General features: G+C 50.3%; 2 protein-coding genes across 8 annotated transcripts in view; one reads left to right on the top strand and one right to left on the bottom strand.

Moving 5' to 3' along the window:
- SND1 (staphylococcal nuclease and tudor domain containing 1) overlaps positions 1-21,007 on the bottom strand; it is a 409,554-nt gene that overhangs the window by 57,353 nt on the left and 331,194 nt on the right. The window lies entirely within an intron of this gene.
- LRRC4 (leucine rich repeat containing 4) overlaps positions 57-21,007 on the top strand; it is a 91,879-nt gene continuing 70,928 nt past the window's right edge. For 5 of the 7 annotated variants that reach the window (XR_012380318.1, XR_012380320.1, XM_073899165.1 and 2 more), the window contains exons 1-2: positions 57-870; positions 1,053-2,917. Coding sequence is in view for 5 of the 7 variants with exons in the window: in XM_073899165.1 (XP_073755266.1) it covers positions 1,153-2,917 (1,765 nt within the window). In the remaining 2 variants the exon portion in view is untranslated. Of the gene's footprint in view, positions 871-1,052; positions 4,757-21,007 lie in introns of those variants that run through there. The other 2 variants (XM_025865615.2, XM_025865617.2) reach the window with 2 other exon arrangements.

The following is a 21,007-nucleotide window of genomic DNA, read 5'->3' as shown; positions in this document are numbered from 1 at the left end:
CAGCGGGGGCTGCGGTCGCGGTCGCCGCCGCCGCCGCCGCCGCCGCCGCCGGACCCGCGCCCGCCCCCGGACTCCCTGAAGGGGCCTGCGGTGCTGGCGCCACCCGGCCGCCGCGCGCTTCTCCGGCCGGCGGACCTGGTCCCGGCGCTGTCTCCACGCCGCTGACCCTCAGGGGGCTAGACGAACTGCTGCTCCTCGCGCCGGCAGACGGCGGACTGGGAAACTAAGCCCAGTTCTGGTCTTTTTAACCCTTCAGAGAAGAGGCGAGGAAAGAAGGGGGTGTGTGTCTGGGGAGGGCGAAGGAGCCTCGAACACCTCCTCTTAACTCTCGCAGCCCCGCGAGTGAACGACTGCATCAGCTGCCTCCAGCCGGGAGCCGCCGACACAAGGAGAGGGAGCAGCGCAGCGCAGCAGCAGCAGCGAGCGCGGCCTGGGAGGCTTCGGGGCGCCCCCTCACCCCCGCCGGGTGGCAGCCGCGGGAGCGGGCTGGGGGCGCCGGAGGCACGCTCCGGCGATGAAGCGGCTTCCCCCGTGGCTGGTGCGAGCCGGTGCCAGGGTCCAAGGACAAAGCAGGGAAGCGCTGGTGGCGCCGCTCCTCCGGCTGAGGGGGGGGCATGCACCTGCATAGCCCGCCGGGCCTTGGCTCTCCCCGGCGCGCCTCAACTCCGCCGCTTCGCCGTAGCCTGCTCCGGATTTACTAGAAGCCATTTTGTCTCCCCCACCCCTCCCTCCCCACCCCTCCCCTCTGCCCTCCCCACCCCCTGGACTTCCCCCTTTTGTTAATTAAAACTAAGAAGTAAGAATGGCAACGACGTGGCCGACTCCTGTGGAGAACGCTTAAGGACACCACGCCAATTCCTTCCTTCCGAGGTAGGTGACAGCGACTCACTGGGTGGGGATGGTTGCCACGGGGGAGACAAAGTCTCGGCTTTCGGAGGGCTTGCCTTGCGGGGGGCTGGGGACAGCGGCCACGCTCTAGTTGGGCCCCCCCCCCCCCCCCGCGCCGGTCTGCTCCGTCTCTCTAATCGCCCCCTCCCCACCTCCTTCTCCAGATGGAAAGAGGCGCTCCTAGCTCATTTAAGCCGGGGTAGGGCTGGTTCTCCTTTCCGAGCCAAAATCCCAGGCGATGGTGAATTATGAACGTGCCACACCATGAAGCTCTTGTGGCAGGTAACTGTGCACCACACCTGGAATGCCGTCCTGCTCCCCGTCGTCTACCTCACGGCGCAAGTGTGGATTCTGTGTGCAGCCATCGCCGCTGCCGCCTCCGCGGGGCCCCAGAACTGCCCGTCCGTTTGCTCATGCAGTAACCAGTTCAGCAAGGTGGTGTGCACCCGCCGGGGCCTCTCCGAGGTCCCTCAGGGTATCCCCTCCAACACCCGGTACCTCAACCTCATGGAAAACAATATCCAGATGATCCAGGCCGACACCTTCCGCCACCTCCACCACCTGGAGGTCCTGCAGCTGGGCAGGAACTCCATCCGGCAGATCGAGGTGGGGGCCTTCAACGGCCTGGCCAGCCTCAACACCCTGGAGCTGTTCGACAACTGGCTGACAGTCATCCCCAGCGGGGCCTTTGAGTACCTGTCCAAGCTGCGGGAGCTCTGGCTTCGCAACAACCCCATAGAAAGCATCCCCTCTTATGCCTTCAACCGGGTGCCCTCCCTCATGCGCCTGGACTTGGGGGAGCTCAAGAAGCTGGAGTATATCTCTGAGGGCGCTTTTGAGGGACTGTTCAACCTCAAGTACCTGAACTTGGGCATGTGCAACATTAAAGATATGCCCAATCTCACCCCCCTGGTGGGGCTGGAGGAGCTGGAGATGTCAGGGAACCACTTCCCTGAGATCAGGCCTGGCTCCTTCCATGGCCTAAGCTCCCTTAAGAAGCTATGGGTCATGAACTCACAGGTCAGCCTGATTGAGCGAAATGCTTTTGATGGGCTGGCCTCGCTTGTGGAACTCAACTTGGCCCACAATAACCTCTCTTCTTTGCCCCATGACCTCTTCACCCCACTGAGGTACCTGGTGGAGTTGCACCTACACCACAATCCTTGGAACTGCGATTGTGACATTCTGTGGCTAGCCTGGTGGCTTCGGGAGTACATACCCACCAATTCTACCTGCTGTGGCCGCTGTCATGCTCCCTTGCACATGCGTGGCCGCTACCTGGTGGAGGTGGACCAGGCCTCCTTCCAGTGCTCTGCCCCCTTCATCATGGATGCACCTCGGGACCTCAATATCTCTGAGGGCCGGATGGCAGAACTTAAGTGTCGGACCCCCCCTATGTCCTCTGTGAAGTGGCTGCTGCCCAATGGGACAGTGCTCAGCCACGCCTCCCGCCACCCAAGGATCTCTGTCCTCAACGATGGCACCTTGAACTTTTCCCATGTGCTGCTCTCAGACACCGGGGTATACACATGCATGGTGACCAACGTGGCAGGTAACTCCAACGCCTCGGCCTACCTCAACGTGAGCACGGCCGAGCTCAACACCTCTAACTACAGCTTCTTCACCACTGTCACAGTGGAGACCACCGAGATCTCACCTGAGGATACAACGCGCAAGTACAAGCCTGTTCCTACTACGTCCACGGGTTATCAGCCGGCATATACCACCTCTACCACGGTGCTCATTCAGACCACCCGCGTGCCCAAGCAGGTACCCGTGACAGACACCAATGATAAGATGCAGACCAGCCTGGATGAAGTCATGAAGACCACCAAGATCATCATTGGCTGCTTCGTGGCAGTGACTCTGCTAGCTGCCGCCATGTTGATCGTGTTCTATAAACTTCGTAAGCGGCACCAGCAGAGGAGTACAGTCACAGCTGCCCGGACAGTTGAGATTATCCAGGTGGATGAAGACATCCCAGCGGCGGCGTCTGCGGCAGCGACAGCAGCTCCATCCGGTGTATCAGGTGAGGGGGCAGTAGTGCTGCCCACAATTCATGACCATATTAACTACAACACCTACAAACCAGCACATGGGGCCCACTGGACAGAAAACAGCCTGGGGAACTCTCTGCACCCCACAGTCACCACAATTTCTGAACCTTATATAATTCAGACCCATACCAAGGACAAGGTACAGGAAACTCAAATATGACTCCCCCTCCCCCCAAAAACTTATAAAATGCAATAGAATGCACACACACACACACACACACACACACACACACACACGACAGCAACTTTTGTACAGAGTGGGGAGAGACTTTTTCTTGTATATGCTTATATATTAAATCTATGGGCTGGTAAAAGAAACAGATTATATTAAAATTTAAAAACAAAAAATCAAAACAAAACTATTTTCTAACTTGTAAGTTCTATTTAAAGGGGGAGTGGGGTTCTTGGGAAGGCTGTGGGGCAGAAGCCACAAGTCAACTTGTTATGATGCCAGAAGAGATTTCTGATCTAAGGTTGAAACTGCTAAGATAAACTAAAACAGTGACAAACATCCCTAAAGAGGTAGGGTGCGGGCTGCTGAGGGGTGGGGTGGGGGGTCGACTGTCATTTTTTAATAGATGCTTCATAGCATACAGGATTACCCATTTCTATAGACACCTTTCTTAAGCTGAGAGCTGTCTTTGCAAATTTATCTTATTTTTAAAAATACAAAAAAAAAAAAAAAGCACCAAGGATTTGTACTGTGCCAAAATGCTGAGAGGCAATAATTTTTTTCTTGAGGCCAAGGGGAAGATAGATCTGTAACTGTTCTTTAAACAGGAAAACCACCAAAATTCAAATGACTCCCTAAAGGGGCTCAGTCTTTCCGTCTGTCCATGTGCACAAGTCTCCTTGGTTGGTGCACTGGGACACTCGTGTGCCCCGCCTGACAGCGCGCCTCAGGAAGGAGCAGAGAAGGAAGGGAGCTGGCGTAGCTCTCAGTCAAATGCTTTCACAATGCACCAGATTCCTGCAGATGGGTTTAACCTGCTCTTTGCAGGACATGTGTCTATTCAGGGTTTCCCTTGAGAGGGAGGAGGCCCCTGAAGGGGGTGCGGCAACAGAGGGGGGTGGGGAGGGAGAGCAGAAGCAGAGAGAATGTATTCACAGGAGGCCATAAATTAGCATTGTGCCATGTCCACCTGTTGTTCCTGGTATCTGACAAATGATTGTAGACAATGATGGCATTTTATGATTTTTTATAAAGGTTTTGTTTGTTTTTAGGTGGAGAAGGAGGAGAGGCTGGGATTGGGGAGCTTGGGGGAGTGGAAGCTTTTCTCATGCTTGTGATTTGGTGACTACTCTAAATGCTGATTCATTAGGGATTATTATAGCTGATGTCAACTGGTTGTGGTGATGGGGTGGGGGCAGAACACGAGTGGAGAGAGAAAAAGGGCACAGGCTCATTTAAAGTATAATGAAGCCTTGACTGAACAGGATGGTTCACAAAAAAGACGTGAAATCCACAGTTAAAACAAAAGTGATACACATGCACACAAGAAGTGAGTTCTGCAGGGAGTCCTGTTGAATGTAACACAATGGGGGGAAGGCTTCCCTCTCCCAGGCCTACCTCAGGAGGATGTGGAGGAGAAGGGGTGGGTGTGGGTGGCGAAGGCAGAGATCTCTGTTATTCTGGTCCACTTAATGCTGTAACTTCTTTCATTTATTATTTTAGCTTTAAAAAGAAATAAAGGGTTCAGATTTGAAAGGGGTGGGACGGGTGGGTGGGGGGGAATGCCAACAAAAGAACACTGATTGTAATGTGAGAAAAGTGTATTTTTGTATTTTAATAAATATTGTTCAATTTTTAATTCAATGTCCCCAAAGGGTTAAATTGAATAAGATCCTATAGGTTCTTACCAGCATCAACCAAGTCATTTCTATTTAAAGACAAAAAGGGAAGGGGAGGGGAGAGGTAAGGTGGGAGGGGAAGACAATGTTAAAAATGCTAAAGCTGTCAACAATCTTTCCTTAGCTTAAATAAAAGCACCCCGATTCTAGTGCACCTTCCACAAGCTAAGTGTGTTAGTCCCTGGCTTTGTTGGGGGTAGAACCAAATTCCCGATGCCCTGGAAAAGCAGGGGAAATGGGTCAGCCTCAGCTCCTGGGACCAGGCCAGAAGTTAAATGCCACCTCAGCAGAAGCTGCTGGTCAGGCAGCACTGACTCTCCCCAGGGACCCTGGGGGACCTGGGTTTAAGAGGTCTGCAGTAATGTTGTTTGGTTTAAATTTCCCACAGGCAGTGTTCCTTCTGTTCTCTGGGTGCCAAATAGCCAAACATGTCTTGGTGGTCGTGGGTATCTGTCTCCTGATGCTTCCCGAGTGATGACGTCCAGGGAAGCTGCATGAACCCGGACCCTGCGTCTCTTCAGTGCTTTATACTAATGCAGGGAATCGGGACTGAGTGGGTGTGATCTCTCTGGCACTGAACGGGGAGAGAGGCAGCACTATGCAGCAGTTGGCTAATAAGAAGGGGCCAATTCTTAATCCCCTGGGTGTATATATGTGTCATTTCTGGGTGTCAGTGTTTGTGGCAGCATGCATGCATGGTGCACACTTAGAAACTGCCACTCACATTTCCGGGCTCCGCATACATGTTTCCCTCTGCCTCTCCTTTACCACCCTACGGCCAATACAACGAGAAAACTGCAGCAGAGTAAAGGGTGGGACTTGGCCAGGACCAGCTGAAAAAGCAAGAAATGCTCCCTTGCCCAGTGCCACAAGACAACTCATGCTGTTTAGAGCAGCTTCCTGGGGACACACTCAGGGGCAACTGTGGAGAAAGTAACTGCTTCAGAAACAGAGGATGTGTTTCCAATTGCCTCATGCCCCTCCTTTTGTGACAGCTACTTGGATAGTGAGGGATTATACACTGGCTCTGGAATGAAGTGTCTGTGGCTGAACCGGAGAGCTGAGGGAAGGGATAGATCCCTGGGGAAGAGGCCTAAGAACAAACACCCACGGCCTGGGGGCTGAGGGAGAAGCGCTCTCCAGAAGGAAGCTGAAAGGAGGTGGGGGAGACTGAGAATATGGTTCCTGGGTGGAAGTGTCCTGAGAGCTGCGAGGGTACTTCCTTTCCCCACGGGGTCCACTCCTCAACCTGGGCAGTGTTGCAGCTTTTAGAGCAGCAAACCTCCACTGCCGTAATGCTGGGTATCTCCTCCTTTGTAGCAGGCACCTGGGACAGCTTTTCGGACAGGAGCTCCATGAGCACGGATAGTGCGGCCTTTCATGCTGTGTTGGTGACTCATCCTCAGGCCTGGCGGCCAAGCTATAGGGTTTGTTACTTAAGAATGGGACATGGGTTGGTAGCTCTTCAGGGGAGTAGTTGTAGCAACACATTAAGAGGGAAAGACTGCTGCTGATTATAGGGAGTTAGAAAATTTTTTAAGGGCCATGAAAGATCATTTAGTCTAATCCCTTTACATTTTCTGGTCAAGGAAACAGCCCCAGAGAAATGGAAAGATACCTCCAAGGTCACACTGCTGGTGAGTGGAAGAGGTGGGACTGAAACCCAGATCTCTGGACTCCCAAGTCAAATGTGCCTTCCTTACTCAAGCTCTTCTGGGCCTTCAAGAACCTATTTCTTTCCTGGCCAATATGCAATGAAAATGGGACCTTCCTGTAGATATTGCTGTGTTCTCCTTAGAGGTGCTCAATCTCCTTCAGGACTGGCTCTACTGCCCTCCAACGTCTGACCAGAATTCTGACCACAGGGACCCCACAGCCAAAGGGCCACGTGTGCCAAGGAGTTTGATTCTTGGGACTGCACGTAACACAACTTCTGATCCTGAGGCAATGGCAGATGGCTGCCAGAGACAGGGTGACGTAGATAAGGCAGGGTGTTCACAAAGGGAAGAGGGGTAACTTGGCCTTCTCCCAACCTCAGCCTTGGAAGCTTTGCGGAGTAGAGTGGCAGAGGTCTTAAAGCACCTATCAGAGTAAGTGCTCTATAGTGGAATAGTTTCTGCTTGTCTGGCTCAATGATGAGACTACTGGGGGGCTCCTTAACCCCCTCCACCACTATACCTACCCCAGCCCCAGCTCTTTAAGTGCCATGCTGTCTGTGGCTGCCACTCCCATAATCTACTCTAGGCCTTTCATCACTCTTTGGTGTTATGCTGCATCTGATTATCAAAGAAGGGAGAGTAGATAGGATAGTTTCTAAGGCCTAGAGACATTAGTTTTATCATGACTGTTTAACATGTATCGAGGCCAGCAACTTGCTGGGTGCTGGGTAGAACAATGTAGTAGAGAGTCCCTGGCAAAACAATTCCTGTTGTTGGTGGGGAAGAGGTCCAGAGTCCATGCCGTTAATGGTGGAGAGCTCTGGCTTCCTTCTGTGGAGATGCACAGCGCTAGGAGAGGGCCAAGGGGACCTTATACAGCCCACATTATACTACCTCAGGGGGCCAGAGCCCACAATTAAGGCCCTGACATTTTACTGCAACAAAGCAGCAGGGGATTAAAATTAGAGAAAAAGAAAAAGAGAGAGATAGAACATTTATGTCCAAACATATGTCTGATTTTATCTCTTCTGCTGGCACTCAGCACTCCATGCCCTCGGCTAATGCAGGCACTGTTCACGCCATTTCTAAATCCTGCCTCAGCTGAACTGCAAGGCAGCTTTTGGCCCCAAAGCACCTCTCCTGGTCTCCAGCATTCAGAAAGCACCCATTACCCCTGAAGGGATGAGAATGGTTTGGGCTGTAGATTAAGGTTGTTTTCATCTTTGCTTTAAATTAAAATGAAGTAAACTGCTTCTTGGAGCAGGGATAAATGCTTCAGGAACCAGATCAGTGAAACATACATGCTTGCAAAGCAACTCAGCACGGTGCTTACAAGTATAGACTTTGGATCCGGTATTCCTGAGTTGAATCTCAGCTCCACTGCTTCCTATCTGTGTGACTTGGGACAAATACTCAGCTTACTCATATGTAAAATGGACATGAGTATCTACACCTCACCACTACATAGGTTATGAGAATTAAAATTATATAAATAAAATCACACTCAGAATGGTAACTGAGTGCTGTACTGCTGGTAGTTTTTTGATGATAAACATAAGGATACAGACCAACTGATCAGCCCTCCTCAATCACCACCTCTATTCTAGAACCTCCTCTGTGCCCAAAGAGAGAACATGCCTTGGAGCTATTCCACAGAGGAAGGATGCTTATCAAGAAGTCAGGAACAGGGGACAGCACTATCTACATGAGCCCAGACCCAGTGGGAAAGATGGGTTGTACTTTTCTCCCCAGGAAAACTGCCTTGTGCTCTGTTCCCTAATCCAGCTCTCTAGCTGGCCCAAGGCACCATTTTAGTCCAGGAATAGATGACCTCTCTTTGCAGTAAGCCAGAAAAAAGGAAAGGTGCTGCTGTTGGTGATGATGCACAGGTGAGGGCTGGGCCAGGATACATTTATCTCAGAAACCTTGGTCCTTTACTGAGAGGATAAACTTCCTAGAGTCTTCTCCACCTCACCCTGTTTCTCTGTCAGGATGCCTTACGAAGGTTAGGGGAGGGGAGGTCTGAGGCACCAGGAGGGAGAAGGCAGCACAGAGAGGAGCTATTGGGGCTTCAAAACAGAATTAGAGGGCTTGGAGAAAATACAGGCAGGAAAAACAAAACAAAAACCCACCATAATTTGAGCAAGTGAGAGCAGAACGGAGCTATATGGCAGATACACAGGCTAAGGGTCTGCAATGCAGTTAAGGAGGAAAGCCAGGGAGATTCCTCTGTCCCAGCAAGCAAGAGGCTGGCTGGACCCTGGATGGGGGAGGACTGTTAAGTGTGAAATTCATGGCATGGAACGGAGGAGAAGAAAAGCAGGGAGATTAACTTTCCAAGAGAAGCCTAAGAGAGAATGCATTTTGATTTCCTAATGAGTAGCTAGAATTAGATTTTAGGATGATCACAGGTTTTATCCTCTGGTACATGCCAGCTCTGCCGTCAGTACTTGGGCCAAACCACCTACCCACAACAGTCCTGTTCTCTATCTTGCAGGCTGTCCCCTGCTTGGGGAAAGCAACCCGGCCCTTAGGACTGTAATCTAATCCTGACCCTGACTGGCTCATTCAGGGGTCTGCTCTGAATCTGGTCCCTCACTTCTCTTCACAGTGAAGGGTGGTGCAAGTCACTATTTAGCCACACAAAAAGAGTATTACTCCAGTGGGAGGATATTATATAAATTGTGTTTTCCCATAAAAATGGTGATGACTGTGAGTTCAGGGCACATGGACCCTGGCAGTGAGTCAGAGAGATTAGGCTGAGGCCTGTGGGGGATGTCCCTGGGAGAAGCTCTCTTGTCAAAGAGTGTTAGCATTTGAGAGGATGGTGTCTTCCCTAACTTATCCCATTAAGATTTTTGACCCTCCAGCAGGGAAGCACTGAGCTGAGAGGCTGTCCTAATGCCAGGTGTGGGGACTAGATGGAGCAAAGTAGTACTTAGGTACTTTCATGGTCATTCATTCTGTGCATCCAGGAACAATACTAGAACAATTACTAAAGTTTTGATTACTAAATACCAAAGGGATAGTCCTTAATCCACGCATTTCTTTAATACCCACCCACCTCCTTATAACCCCCCTAATAAGCAGCACCCTCCAATAATTCTATCAGGGTGTTTCCCTCCATAATCCCCACCTGAGGATAATCATTTGCCATGATAGGACCTAGGACATCTTTGCAAGATCCTTCCATTCCAGAAGATTGATGACTCTTCCAACAGTTCTCATGCAGTTTCCTCTTCCAAGGCAAGTCCTTCATCTATAGTCTCTTAAAGTTTCTTTAAGGTCTCACCTCTGGTTTCCCTATGTCTGCGCTGGTGCTGATTTAGTCACCAGATAAGTCATTCTACCTGCTCAATGAGTCAGCAAGGATGACTGAGTAGAGCTTTCACACACTAACTGTTCCCTGTGCAAAGTTTGGTTTCCTGGCCTCTGGCTACTTCTTCCTAGAGTCTTCAAGGCCCTGGCTTCTTCCCTTCACCTACCTACTCATCCGGGTTCAGTAAGACCATTCAGACAGCTTCTCCCACTCAGATTCTGCCCTGTAGGTGAAGTGAATGAGTTACAGGCAGCTCTCCACAGAGCGTAGCAATGTTTGCAGGAATGCTCAGTGCGTCCCTCACAAAAGGCCCAGCACAGGCCCAGAAATGGAGCTGAGGCCTCGGATACTAACAGCCTCTTCCTGTAGCCAGCAGCTGCAGTGGTTACAAGTTCTAATCTATTACTATTGCAAGAAGACTTAATTTCTGGACTTAAAGGAAGTTGGATAATACTTTATCCTATTAGCTTTGCCTGTGTGAATTGACAATGGCTTCCTTCTGACATGACAGCATATTCTTCCAATTCATCTCTTTAAGGGGATGAATTGGGACAGTCTGGAGTAAGAAAGGAGGGAGGGCCAAGGAAGAGACTGCTAGAGGAACCAGTGAAAGAGAAGATAATTTTTTAATTAGAAATGGGGAGGGGGGCTTGGAGATACTTGGCAAGACTGAGATATCTCCAAGCATGTTTGCATTTCATTTGGTTACTCTGATGAGGGAAGTGATTGCACCTACTGGGTGTACTGTGTGCATGTGTGTCAGAAGAAGGTTCTGAAGCCACAGAGAGGTACGAAAACAAGAAGAATGAGGAAGTGGCCTATTCCATGCCCTTCTCGGTCCAGCCTGCTGTGCCTGCAGGGTAGCTTTCCCTTTCTTTAGCCCCCTCTGCCATATTCCCGTTTGAAGTCCACATCTGCTCTGACCAATGGTATCATGTCAGCTGAGGCCACCTTCACATGATGGGTGTGTTATCAAGGCTGGCCAACCTTGGGATGGCAAAACGCTGAGGCCAGAATGATGGTTTATAGCTTCAAAATTCAGGGATGTGGAGACAGAGAAGGGACTTTCTAAGTTAATTCAGAAAACTTATTTATGAGGAAAATGAAGGCCAGGGAGATGCGATTTGCTCAGGTGTCACATAGCTGGTGATGGAGAGACCAGATCTCTGGTCTTTGGATTCTCAACCCAGCACTGCTACTGAACCTCAGCAGGGCCACGGTGACTGACAAATCCAGGGGGCGCCATTTACAGAAACTACAAAGTGAGGAGTGTCCCCTGGAGTTGGCGACTGGGTGCAATCCCTTACAGTTTGCTTCCAGGGAGAGAAGGAAGGGGAGGGGGAGGAGGGGAGGAGAGGGAGGAAGAAGGAAAGGCCTTTCACACCAGTGCTTTATCTGTGCTTAATGCTCTGACACAGTGCCCACTCATGACTTCACTCAAACAGCTAGAGCTGAGAAATCAGGCAACTCTTCCTTTCTCTTCAACCACAAATGTTCCAAGGCATGTGAGTTCTGATGGCAGCCCAAACAGGTAATAAATTAAAAGGAACATTTGTTGCTCATGCCACCTACCCCCATTCCCCTACAACAGCAAAGAGCTATAAGGTAAAGAACATGCATCCCTGTGCAGGGAAGGCATACAGAGGCAAAAATCATGTTAGAGGTCTGTTCAAGGTCAAGATGACCACTGGAGAAGCAGAGAAGTCTGGAGTCCTGCTTCCACGTCTTTTGCCTTCCCTGGTTCCTTTGTAAACAAGGGGACCCTTGCAGGGAAAGCTTAGACAGCCCAGGTTGACTCCAGGGTCTTCTCTGAAATATGGTCTAGGAAGCTAGTAGATGTCTCCTAGCCACCTCAACAAATCCTCTCGGGAAATGGAGTCCTGGCTATAATTTTATCACATACATTTAATCAGAATCTGTCTCCTTCATGATGGTTTTAAGCCAAGTCCCAACAGAAACATTCTAAAAGAACAGCCGCTTTCAACCAAGGATCTTTTAACCAAGTTAATTTAGCAGAAATTTGCCATCTTGGATGGGCTTGCGTTACCTCTCTTTTTGACTTCAAAGCTGGGAAGAGAAGGGAGGTGGAGAATGCAGAGAAATAAAGAGGAGGGCAGGGGCTTCCGGCAAATGAGTTTTCATCTATTAAGGAGTGGTAATTTCTGCTAGCCCCCCTAGAGACTGGTCCCCTCCAATAATGGCCTAACTCTAATGATTCCCACTCCTAAGCAACAGCCTGTGTTCTGCTGGTGTTGAGACAGACTGTGCCAGAGAAATTCCCTTTCTCCCGGAGGTGTTGCTAACATTACGCAGGAGAGATTAGCCAGCCAGGAAGATATGCTCTTGGTGGGGAGTGAGGATCACGAGAAAGAATGCTCTTCTCCAGCGGGCATGGTACTGCTGACCTGGGATATAAAAAGCTGAGCGGGAGGCTAGAGGTTAGTGAGAAGATGAAATGGGCAGGCACTCTGACAAGAGAAAGTGAAAGCTTAGGTGCCTCCGGAGGAGTGAGGAGTTCCATGCAAGACAAGCACTGGCTGGCTGGAAGGCAGGGGGAGGGCTCTGGGGTGCGGACTGTGGCTTGAGCTCGGACACAATGGACAAAAACTGATGAGCATCTGAGATGTGAAACATGGTGATAAGTTCACTGGAATCAATTTTGGGCCCCTAAATATGGATCTTTTCCAGGACAGAGGTACAGGAATGTGGGCCAACACGGAACTGGGGTGATCGCTATTACTGAGGCTGTGGTGTCAGTTGAAGGGTGGGGTCCTCCCATCCTGCCCTCTCCCTTCTTCTACACGGAAATCAGCGGGGAAAGATAACGCCAGGGCTCTAGTTTTTGCTGAGGCTGCTGAGGAGGGGGTGGGGAGTCCCCTTATTTTGCCCCTGGTGGCTTCCTTGTGATGGAGACGGAATGCTTCCAGAGGCTGCCTTGCCAGAGGTGCCAGCAGGCAGCCCGGCCAGAGAGCCTGTGGTGCAGACAGATGCCCTGGGCCGGATTCAGGATGGCGAGACCCTTTATGGCACTGCGGCTCAGCTCTGGGGCAGTGCCAGGGCGGCAGGGTAATGTTCCTCAGCCAGATTCATTTCCCCCCAAACCTCTTCAAATGTGTGGGCCATGGAGGGAGGTACATTTAATTAAATTACTATGTCATGGGCTGCCCTTCCTGGGCAAGGGCTAAAAACGGGCTCACGCTGGTGTGCAGACCCGTTTGTGTACACAGAGCACACGTTTCTTTGTGCCTGGGCCGTCAGCAGCTGGATGGGGTTGGCAGTGGCCGGCGCTGGCCCCGGTGAGCTGAGCCCTCTGCCGCAGCAAGGCAGAGTCAACAATAATCCAAGCCTGGCCCCATATGGCTCTGATGACCTTTTCCTTTCTGCTTAAAAGATGACTGAGCGGCACTCCCCCTTCCTACATCAGTTCATTTCTCCTCAAATGCCTCTCCTGCTGACACCCAGGACTTTCCCGTAAGGCGGCGCCCTGTGCTGAGCTGGGGAAGGAGGTATGATTCAGAGTAGCGTATGGGCAGGGCTTGTTGAGCTTGGCAGGAGACAGAGGGGTCTCCCTGGTGATTCTCCAGAGTGCTAACTCCGTGTAGCACGGAGAACCATTTTCAGGTGCCAGAGGAAAGTGGCAAAGCTATCTTTCCCCCATCCCTGCATGAACGACATGGTGGATACAGAACCTGACCATCACACGGAGGCAAGGACATTCAGTAGCAACTAGAACCATTTACTATGTGGAAATCAACAACCCAAACAAATGCTGGCTGTGCTGTACATGTCCACCCCACAAGGTCATTCCATTTCGTTTCTGGTCTGGAAGTGGAGGCCTCACTACTCCAGATTACAAAATACTCCAAGGGTAAAGACTTTGCCCCTGAGTAGTGCTGCTGCCGCTGGACCTAGGGCTTCCCTCTGCTGGTACGAAATGGCCTGAGGTGGAACCAGGTGTGGTGTGGAGAGCAGGAGACACTAAGAGCCTGGTAATGGGGTTGTCCATTTGGAATTCAGACCCTGGAAATGTGAGCTGGGGCATCTTTCCCCACTTGTCCCCTGAGAGAACAGAGCCATCTCATCTCTCATGTCTAAAACTTCAGCAAATGCAACACCTGGAGCCTGAGACAACAGGAAACATGTGGGCACTGAGTAGTTATTCTCATGCACCCTCTCAGGTCCAGGGCATCCTGGCACCAGCAGACCGCCAGGTGATGCGCAGGCTGCTCTGGGAGCTGAGGCAGGCTTACAGGCAGGCAGTCCCACAGTGAGTACAGAGGGCAGAAGATGGGGAGCAGAACCTCCCGATCCCAATCTCCAAGCCTCTGACCATGCTCTTAGGGGCCTGGCAGGATGGGGAAGGCAGCGTCCCCCCACTCTGGAGCTCTTCTGTCCTTGTGACCTATGCTGAGCAGCTCCAGGGCCATTATCCTTCATAGAATTGGGGATGGGGTTGGCAGTGTATCTGCCACAGGTTTCTGGTTGCGAATCTGATGGTTGCTCTGAGAGTTAAGGCAAATACTGTCAGTTCAGGTCCTTGGGACCCAACTCAAGAACCTGGACTGTGCCCGTGAGTCACTCTCAGCCCAGCAGTTTTAACTGACTAGAATTTGTGGATCAAAAACAAAAGCAGGCAGGTCATTAAAATGTGGTCAAAGGAGAAAACAATGGATCCAAAAGAGTATGTTTCCTAATTAAGAGGTTAAGCAACAACTGTAGCAGAAAGAGAGAGCAACATATTCTAGAAGGAAGCCCAGGAAGGCAGGGCCCGCCATGAAGAACAGGAAATTGACCAGCGTAGTGATCTTGATCATGTGGCTTCAGAGAAACAAAAAGGTTCCTGGGTTCTGGGCTATGCCCAAGGATCTTTCTTCCTTACATGCCAAGTGGGACAAAAGAGAGTAGACCACATCCCTAGGTTGTAGGAGCCATGACATTTGGAATGGAGTAAGGTCCCTTAATTCCATTCTACCCAAGTGGCCCCATGCACACTGGGACAGAGAGCACTCACCAAATGCCTGGCCTTGAACTATGGAGATAAAAACAGGTAACTCAGGGCCCCTGGGTGGCTCAGTCGTTAAGCGTCTGCCTTCGGCTCAGGTCACGATCCCAGAGTCCTGGGATCGAGCCCCGCATCGGGGTCCCTGTTCAGCGGGAGGCCTGCTTCTCCCTCATCCACTCCCCCTGCTTGTGTTCCCTCTCGCTGTGTCTCTCTCTGTCAAATAATAATATCTTTAAAAACAAACAAACAAACAAACAAAAAAAAACCGGGTAACTCTTCAGGTAGTCCTTGTCTCTTTAGTCAGTATGTTATTGGTCCTTGGGTGCCAACAGAGATATTCTGTCATTATTAAGGATTAAAAATATCCTTATCCTGAAAAAAACACTCCAGGGACTAACAGATCTCAGTCCCGATTATTACCCTATAAAAAGGGTTGGCTTTGGGGGCTTATGTTCCTGTTTTAAGCAGCCTAGGACTGGGACAGTTTTCTCCATTGAGAAAAAAAGCCTTGAAATAATGTGTGTAACAGCGAAGTAAGCCTCAGGATGAATCATGTGAGTATTAGTACTGCTGAACCAATGGCATTCCAAAGCTGCTGGGGTCCCTTAGGTTTACAGATGACTGCACTGAGCTGGTGTATTTGCTCTGTATGCCCCAACCCAAACCACACAGGTGGAACAGACTGCTGCCACAGCACTCCCTCCTTGCTGCTTGCTGTTGCTAGAGGGTATGGCTGTGGGTCTCAGGGTCTCAGAGAGAGCCTGCTAGATGGGACCCCCTGATTCCCGTGCCTTGTCCACAGCTCAGCAGCGGAGGTGCCAGGGTGGAAGGCAGAGTGAGGCCCTAGGGCTACTGCAGCATATCTTTCTCATGTACAAGGTCACCCACGACCCCTCTCGCATTTGTTACCTGTCACTTCATTTCTCTTGGAGAGGGACAAGGAGAAGGGAAATGAATTGATTACAGTGGTGTATTACAGGGCACTACCTTTCAGCATCTTGAACTGGACTGAGGAACTGAGCAGTGGTGCACTGAGTGGTCCAGTCTGCATTTAAGGGAGGAAAGGGTAGGAAAAGAAGGAAAGGTAATTTCTGGCACCGGCTCTCTCCTCTCTCAGCTCCCAGTAATACTTAGGAAGCAGAGTGGGTGGAACTAAGCATATTTGCAAAAACAGATTAGCTCCGATGCAGGCTGAAAAGTATTTTCTATACAACGTGAACTGAGACCCCCCTGTACCCTTGTCCTATGTGCTTCAGATAAAATTTTTATCATGTTTCCTAGGTTAATATGCCAGAGCATGAACTAAGAGTGGTCTTCATCTTAGCCCCAGGTTGACTTGCAGGCAGCGGCTGGCCCAGCCCCTTCATTTGGGGGAAAGCAGGGCAGGAGAGGGATGGGAGTGGCAGACGTCGCTGGATAAGGCTGGGGCCATCTGCACTACTGTGAATCAAGGTTGGCTCAGACAGAAGGCGCGAGGGAGGAGGTGCAGCTGCTGATGGCTCAGACAGCTTGGACCTGTCCAGGCAAACAAGCCGCTCAAGTGCAAGAACAGCCAGCCAAGTAGGCAGAGCACGAATAAGGACTTAAAGCTTGAAATATCTGACAAGATATGGAGGGAGGGTAGGAAGCTGTCTGGGATTTCAACTGGTGTCTGGCCTTGCTTCTCACTGCTAAGGCAGACTCTTCTGCTACCGAAGGATGGAATGTGATATCTGGGAGCCAGTGGGCAAGCTATTCTTTGAGCTAAAATCTTAAAAGAAATATTCATCTTAAATTGCAAAGACAGTTCTGGACTGTTCTCCCTCACTAATGCCCTCTAAAACAAAATCAAACCATTGTCCACAGATAATCCATCTCTGCTCCAGTCACCTGCCCAAGGTTAAGAGCATTGGGCCGTGAGAGAGAGAGTGTGTGGGGGCTGAGGGTGGGGGACACAACCACACTGCACCATCAATCGCACAGTCTGGGAACAGTCTCAGACCAGCTAAGGAAGGCGACGTGGGGTGTGCAGAAGAGGCAAATACACGCTCTCCTCTTCCGCCTTCCAGGGCGGGTGGTGGTGGGGAGGGCAAGGCCAGCAGTGGGATGTTCAAGCGCTATTACAGCTCCTTCTGGTGAACACTCTTTGAGACAATGGTTCTCAGTCCCAAGTATATACTGTCAGCACTAAGGAGCCGTTAGAAAATACCAATGTTCAGACTCTAGATCAATTACAGAGGCATCTCTAGGGGTGGTGACAGGATTTCGATATTTTTAAAAATATAGCCCGGTGGTTCAAGGGCAGGCTCAGGATTAGAACCTCTGCTTTTGAGTCTAGAGGGAGCAGGGGAAGACTCAGTGGTCACGCTGGTTTCTGACAGGCAGGACAGTCCTGTCACTAATGACAGAAGCTTTAGCTGAGCTAGTGCCCCTGGGGTTTCACTGAGGTTCAGGAGGAGTAACTTCGGAGAGAGCTGGCCAAGTATCAATTGACTGCCCTGGAAAAACAAAGGGAAACACTCCTACAAACATATCACCCTCCTAAGAGCCCCAGGTGAGGAGGGAGAGGGGACAGACTGCTCAGAGGCCCATGAATATCAAATGGGAGAAACCAAGGCACAGGGAGACTACCATTTATTCTACCATATATTCTACCATATATTATTATTATTTATACCATTTATACCATAGTGGAAAGAGAAACCCTCCCTAGTCACATAGGCTGCTCTACAAGCTAACTCAGGAGGGGCTCAGTTCAGGCTCATAAGCCCAAATGAATGAGAAGCTACTTCTAAAAAATGCCAGGTTTCTGACCCCTAGCCTAGTGGCATTCCCTGCCACAGCCCTCCTTTGGTTCACTTCCTCATCTATATGCTTACTTAGAGCCAGTACAATGACTGGCACTGTGCCAGGTGCTGAGGAACAATGGAGATGAAAGACTTGGTTCTTGCCCTTGAGGAGTTCCTACCGTGGGGGAAACAACAAGATGGACAGCCTAAGGGTGGCAACAAGGGGAGATAAGTACTAGGGAGCATAGGGGAGTCAGGGAAAGCTTCTGCCTCCTCCCATCCAAACAGTCCAGTGAAGGCCACATGGCCTGGAGTTTTACATTTTAGTGACTCTGAGGCTACTTGTTCTTCTGAGTGGGCAGAGGAAGAAAATGCCCGTTTGAATTCTGGATGTAGGCACCAGATATAGTGGTAGGACCCACACTGATTCAGACCTGGGGCAAGACAGATGCTCTGGGCCCTCCTACAGAGGGGCAGGGGGTGACTTCTGCACCTTTCTCAAGCTGGTTTGCTGAAAGGACTGTTCCAAGTCTTCCCCAGGGAGTAGGAAGAAGGACACCCATGCACTTAGTAAACATTATTGGTAGCAGAGCTCTGGGCTGGTCGAGTGACCTTGGGCAGTCTGTAGCTTTCCCTCTGCTTCAACTTCCCTTAGCAACACACAGACTTGCTTATAAGTATACATCACAAAGCCCCCTGAATAAAGAAGAGCCAGCAGCTTGCTCATGAATGGAGAGGTGCTAAGTCAGGGTCCTAAGCCAGGCTGTGGTATTTAAATGTAGCATGGAAGCTTCCAGCCAGAGCTCCAGAGCACCATTTAGTTGGGCTGCAGCAAGCTTCTGTTTATCCCACCTGCTGAGCAGCCAGAGCAAAATACTGCTTGGGAGTTAGGACAGGTGCTGAAGACACAAAAGGGCCCTCACACACTTGCACACAGGACTGAGAGCACATGGACTCCCGGGAAGGACAGGGAGGTGCAATTTCAGCCCCCTCGCCCCTCACTCTAGCTTCAGCAAAACCCCACTAGGTAAAGTGCTGAACACTAAGGAAATCAGAATCCTCCTGTGCATGTGTCGCCACGTAGTGGTCTTTTATGGTCCTGGTGTGGCAAGAGAGGTCCTCAGCGTGGTATGCAGGAGTGCTGGCAAGTGACAAGGCACGTAAAGCCCAAAGCACAACAGCTTTTGGGGCTGGGTGGTACTGAGGTCACTCAGTAGAACAAAGCTGCCTAGTTGTCCACTCTGAATTCCCATTCTAGGTGTCATCTGTTCTTTGTGCCCAAGCTGTTCTTCACCTCCTCAGGAGCTGATGGTCCAGATTACTTATGGGAACTTATCCTGAAAGGTCACTCTTAGGTTACGCAGAGCCCCAAGTCAGAGCTGATCTAGGGTGTGGGGATCCAAATTTAATCTTCTAAACCACCGGTTCTCAACCTTATCTGAACATTAGAATCCCCTGAAGAGATTCTAAGTTCTTTTAAAAACATTTTTTTATTACTGAAAAAACTCAGATTTGAGAAATTTGAAACACTGGAACTAGAGAATAGTTACGAACTCCCATATACCGACCATCCAGATTTAGTAATTATCAAAACAGATCTGCTCCATCTATCCCCCTTTTCTTTGCTGACGTATTTTAAAGCATACCCCAGACATGATGTCACCTCACCTTTCCATACTTCAGTGTGCATCTCTAAAAAAACACAGCCATTTTCTTACCTAACCACAATGCCATTATCACACGGAACACAATCAACAAACTATTCCTTGGTATCACCTAATATGCCTGGGGAACATAAAATTAAAAGCTGGTGCCTGATGAAACCAGAATCTTTGAAGGGAGGCCCAGGTATGAGCACCTTTCCTAAACTCCCGCACTCCCAAGATTCCAGTGCGCAGCCAGGGTTGAGAACCACTGCTCCATCCATCCAGGATCCTGCTATGGGGGTCTAATGCAAGCTCCATGAATATCCTTTTGCCCTGATCACATGGTACACAATAAAAAAAGTCAAGGAAAAGGTGGCAAGTCACAGAACAGGATAAAGAGAAGGAAACAAAGGGCAAGTGGGTGGCTCAGTCAGTTAAGCGTCAGACTCTTGATTTTGGCTCAGGTCATGATCTCAAGGTCATGAGATTGAGCCCCAAGTTGGGTTCCGTGCTAGCAGCAGAGCCTGCTTAAGATTCTCTCTCTCCCTCTGCCCCTCCCGCCTCCCTCTCGGTGGTAGGTGGGGAAGCGGGAAAGAGAAGGAAAACAAAAGCATTAAGTCGGCTAGGTACAGAATGGGATCCACTGTATAATGCAAGGAGCTGAGGCCTGCTCACTCGATCCCCTAGATCCATTAAAGGTCTGAGAGGCCTGGAAAGAGTTGTTCCCAGCTGCCCAGTCTGCTCAGAGGGCCCTCAGCACCTCACACCAGGCCAGCCTGCATTATGCCTTCTCTCTATTTCTAGCTCTTCTCCCTTCTGTACACGCTGTCTCTCTGGCCTAATATTCTGGCAAACTCAAGAGCTTCAGCACCTGGTCTTAGACAGGATTAATTAGGCCTGTGGTGAGGGGGTGTGCCAAAACTTCTTGGGCGTTGGCACTAGGGTTTGGGATCACAGTCGTCAATTTTAACTATTTATTTTATTTAAAAAATAACTAAACAAACCATCCAGCAGAAAAGATGAAGCTGTATCACTGCAGCTAAAAATACCTCTACTGAGGGCGTCCGCTCACCAGCTCTTCAATTAGAGATGCTACAGGGCCCTTTGTGAGCTGTGCAGAGTTGGCAGCTCCACAGGGGCTCTGGGAGGCTGGGGACAATCCCCGGAGCAGTAACTAGCGACTGCTAGGTGGAGGAGGGCTGGCAGACAACCAGTTAGCCAAGATGACTGGCACACACAGGTAACTCCCAAACCCCTCTTTTGCTTTATGGACCTGGTGCCCAAGCCAAGAAACCTCTTGCCTTCTTTCCACGACGGACCCAAATGCTACCTTTGAGGATGCCTCAAAGTAACTGGGGACTGTTCGGGACACCTCGAGGTTCACGTGAGAGCAGTGATGACCAGAAGAGGTAATGCTGCCCAGTCTGGCTCAGGGTGTGTCCGTGCTGCCGGACAACTTCCCAGTTTGCGTCAGTGCTAACTAGACACAGGTGGTCATCTTGGTGGACTCAGGAAAGGGGTGCTTGGAATGCAGGCCTGACATCTGAAGGGGGAAACTGAGTGAGGCATAGGACTTTATGGCAACTAGGGTGTCTTTCTCTGGATCTCTTTTCTAGGTCCTCTCAGACCTAGAGGTCATTCAATCTAGCACACTCATTTTTATGTGGGAAGATGAAGCCTTGGGGAGGTTAAGGGATTTTTTGTCAAGGTCACAGATTTAGTAAATAGAGGAGCCAGGACTTATACGTGGGATTTTTTTCTTACAAGTACAGTGCTTTGTTCTACTATACTATGTCACCGCAATGAATGGATCCATTC

Source organism: Callorhinus ursinus, unplaced genomic scaffold (assembly GCF_003265705.2).
Source record: "Callorhinus ursinus isolate GAN/ISIS: 27379988/994484 unplaced genomic scaffold, GSC_fseal_2.0 scaffold12, whole genome shotgun sequence".
Taxonomy (NCBI): Eukaryota; Metazoa; Chordata; class Mammalia; order Carnivora; family Otariidae; genus Callorhinus; species Callorhinus ursinus.
The sequence above is the reverse complement of the archived record's forward strand: the minus strand, read 5'-3'. Positions and strand labels throughout refer to the sequence as shown.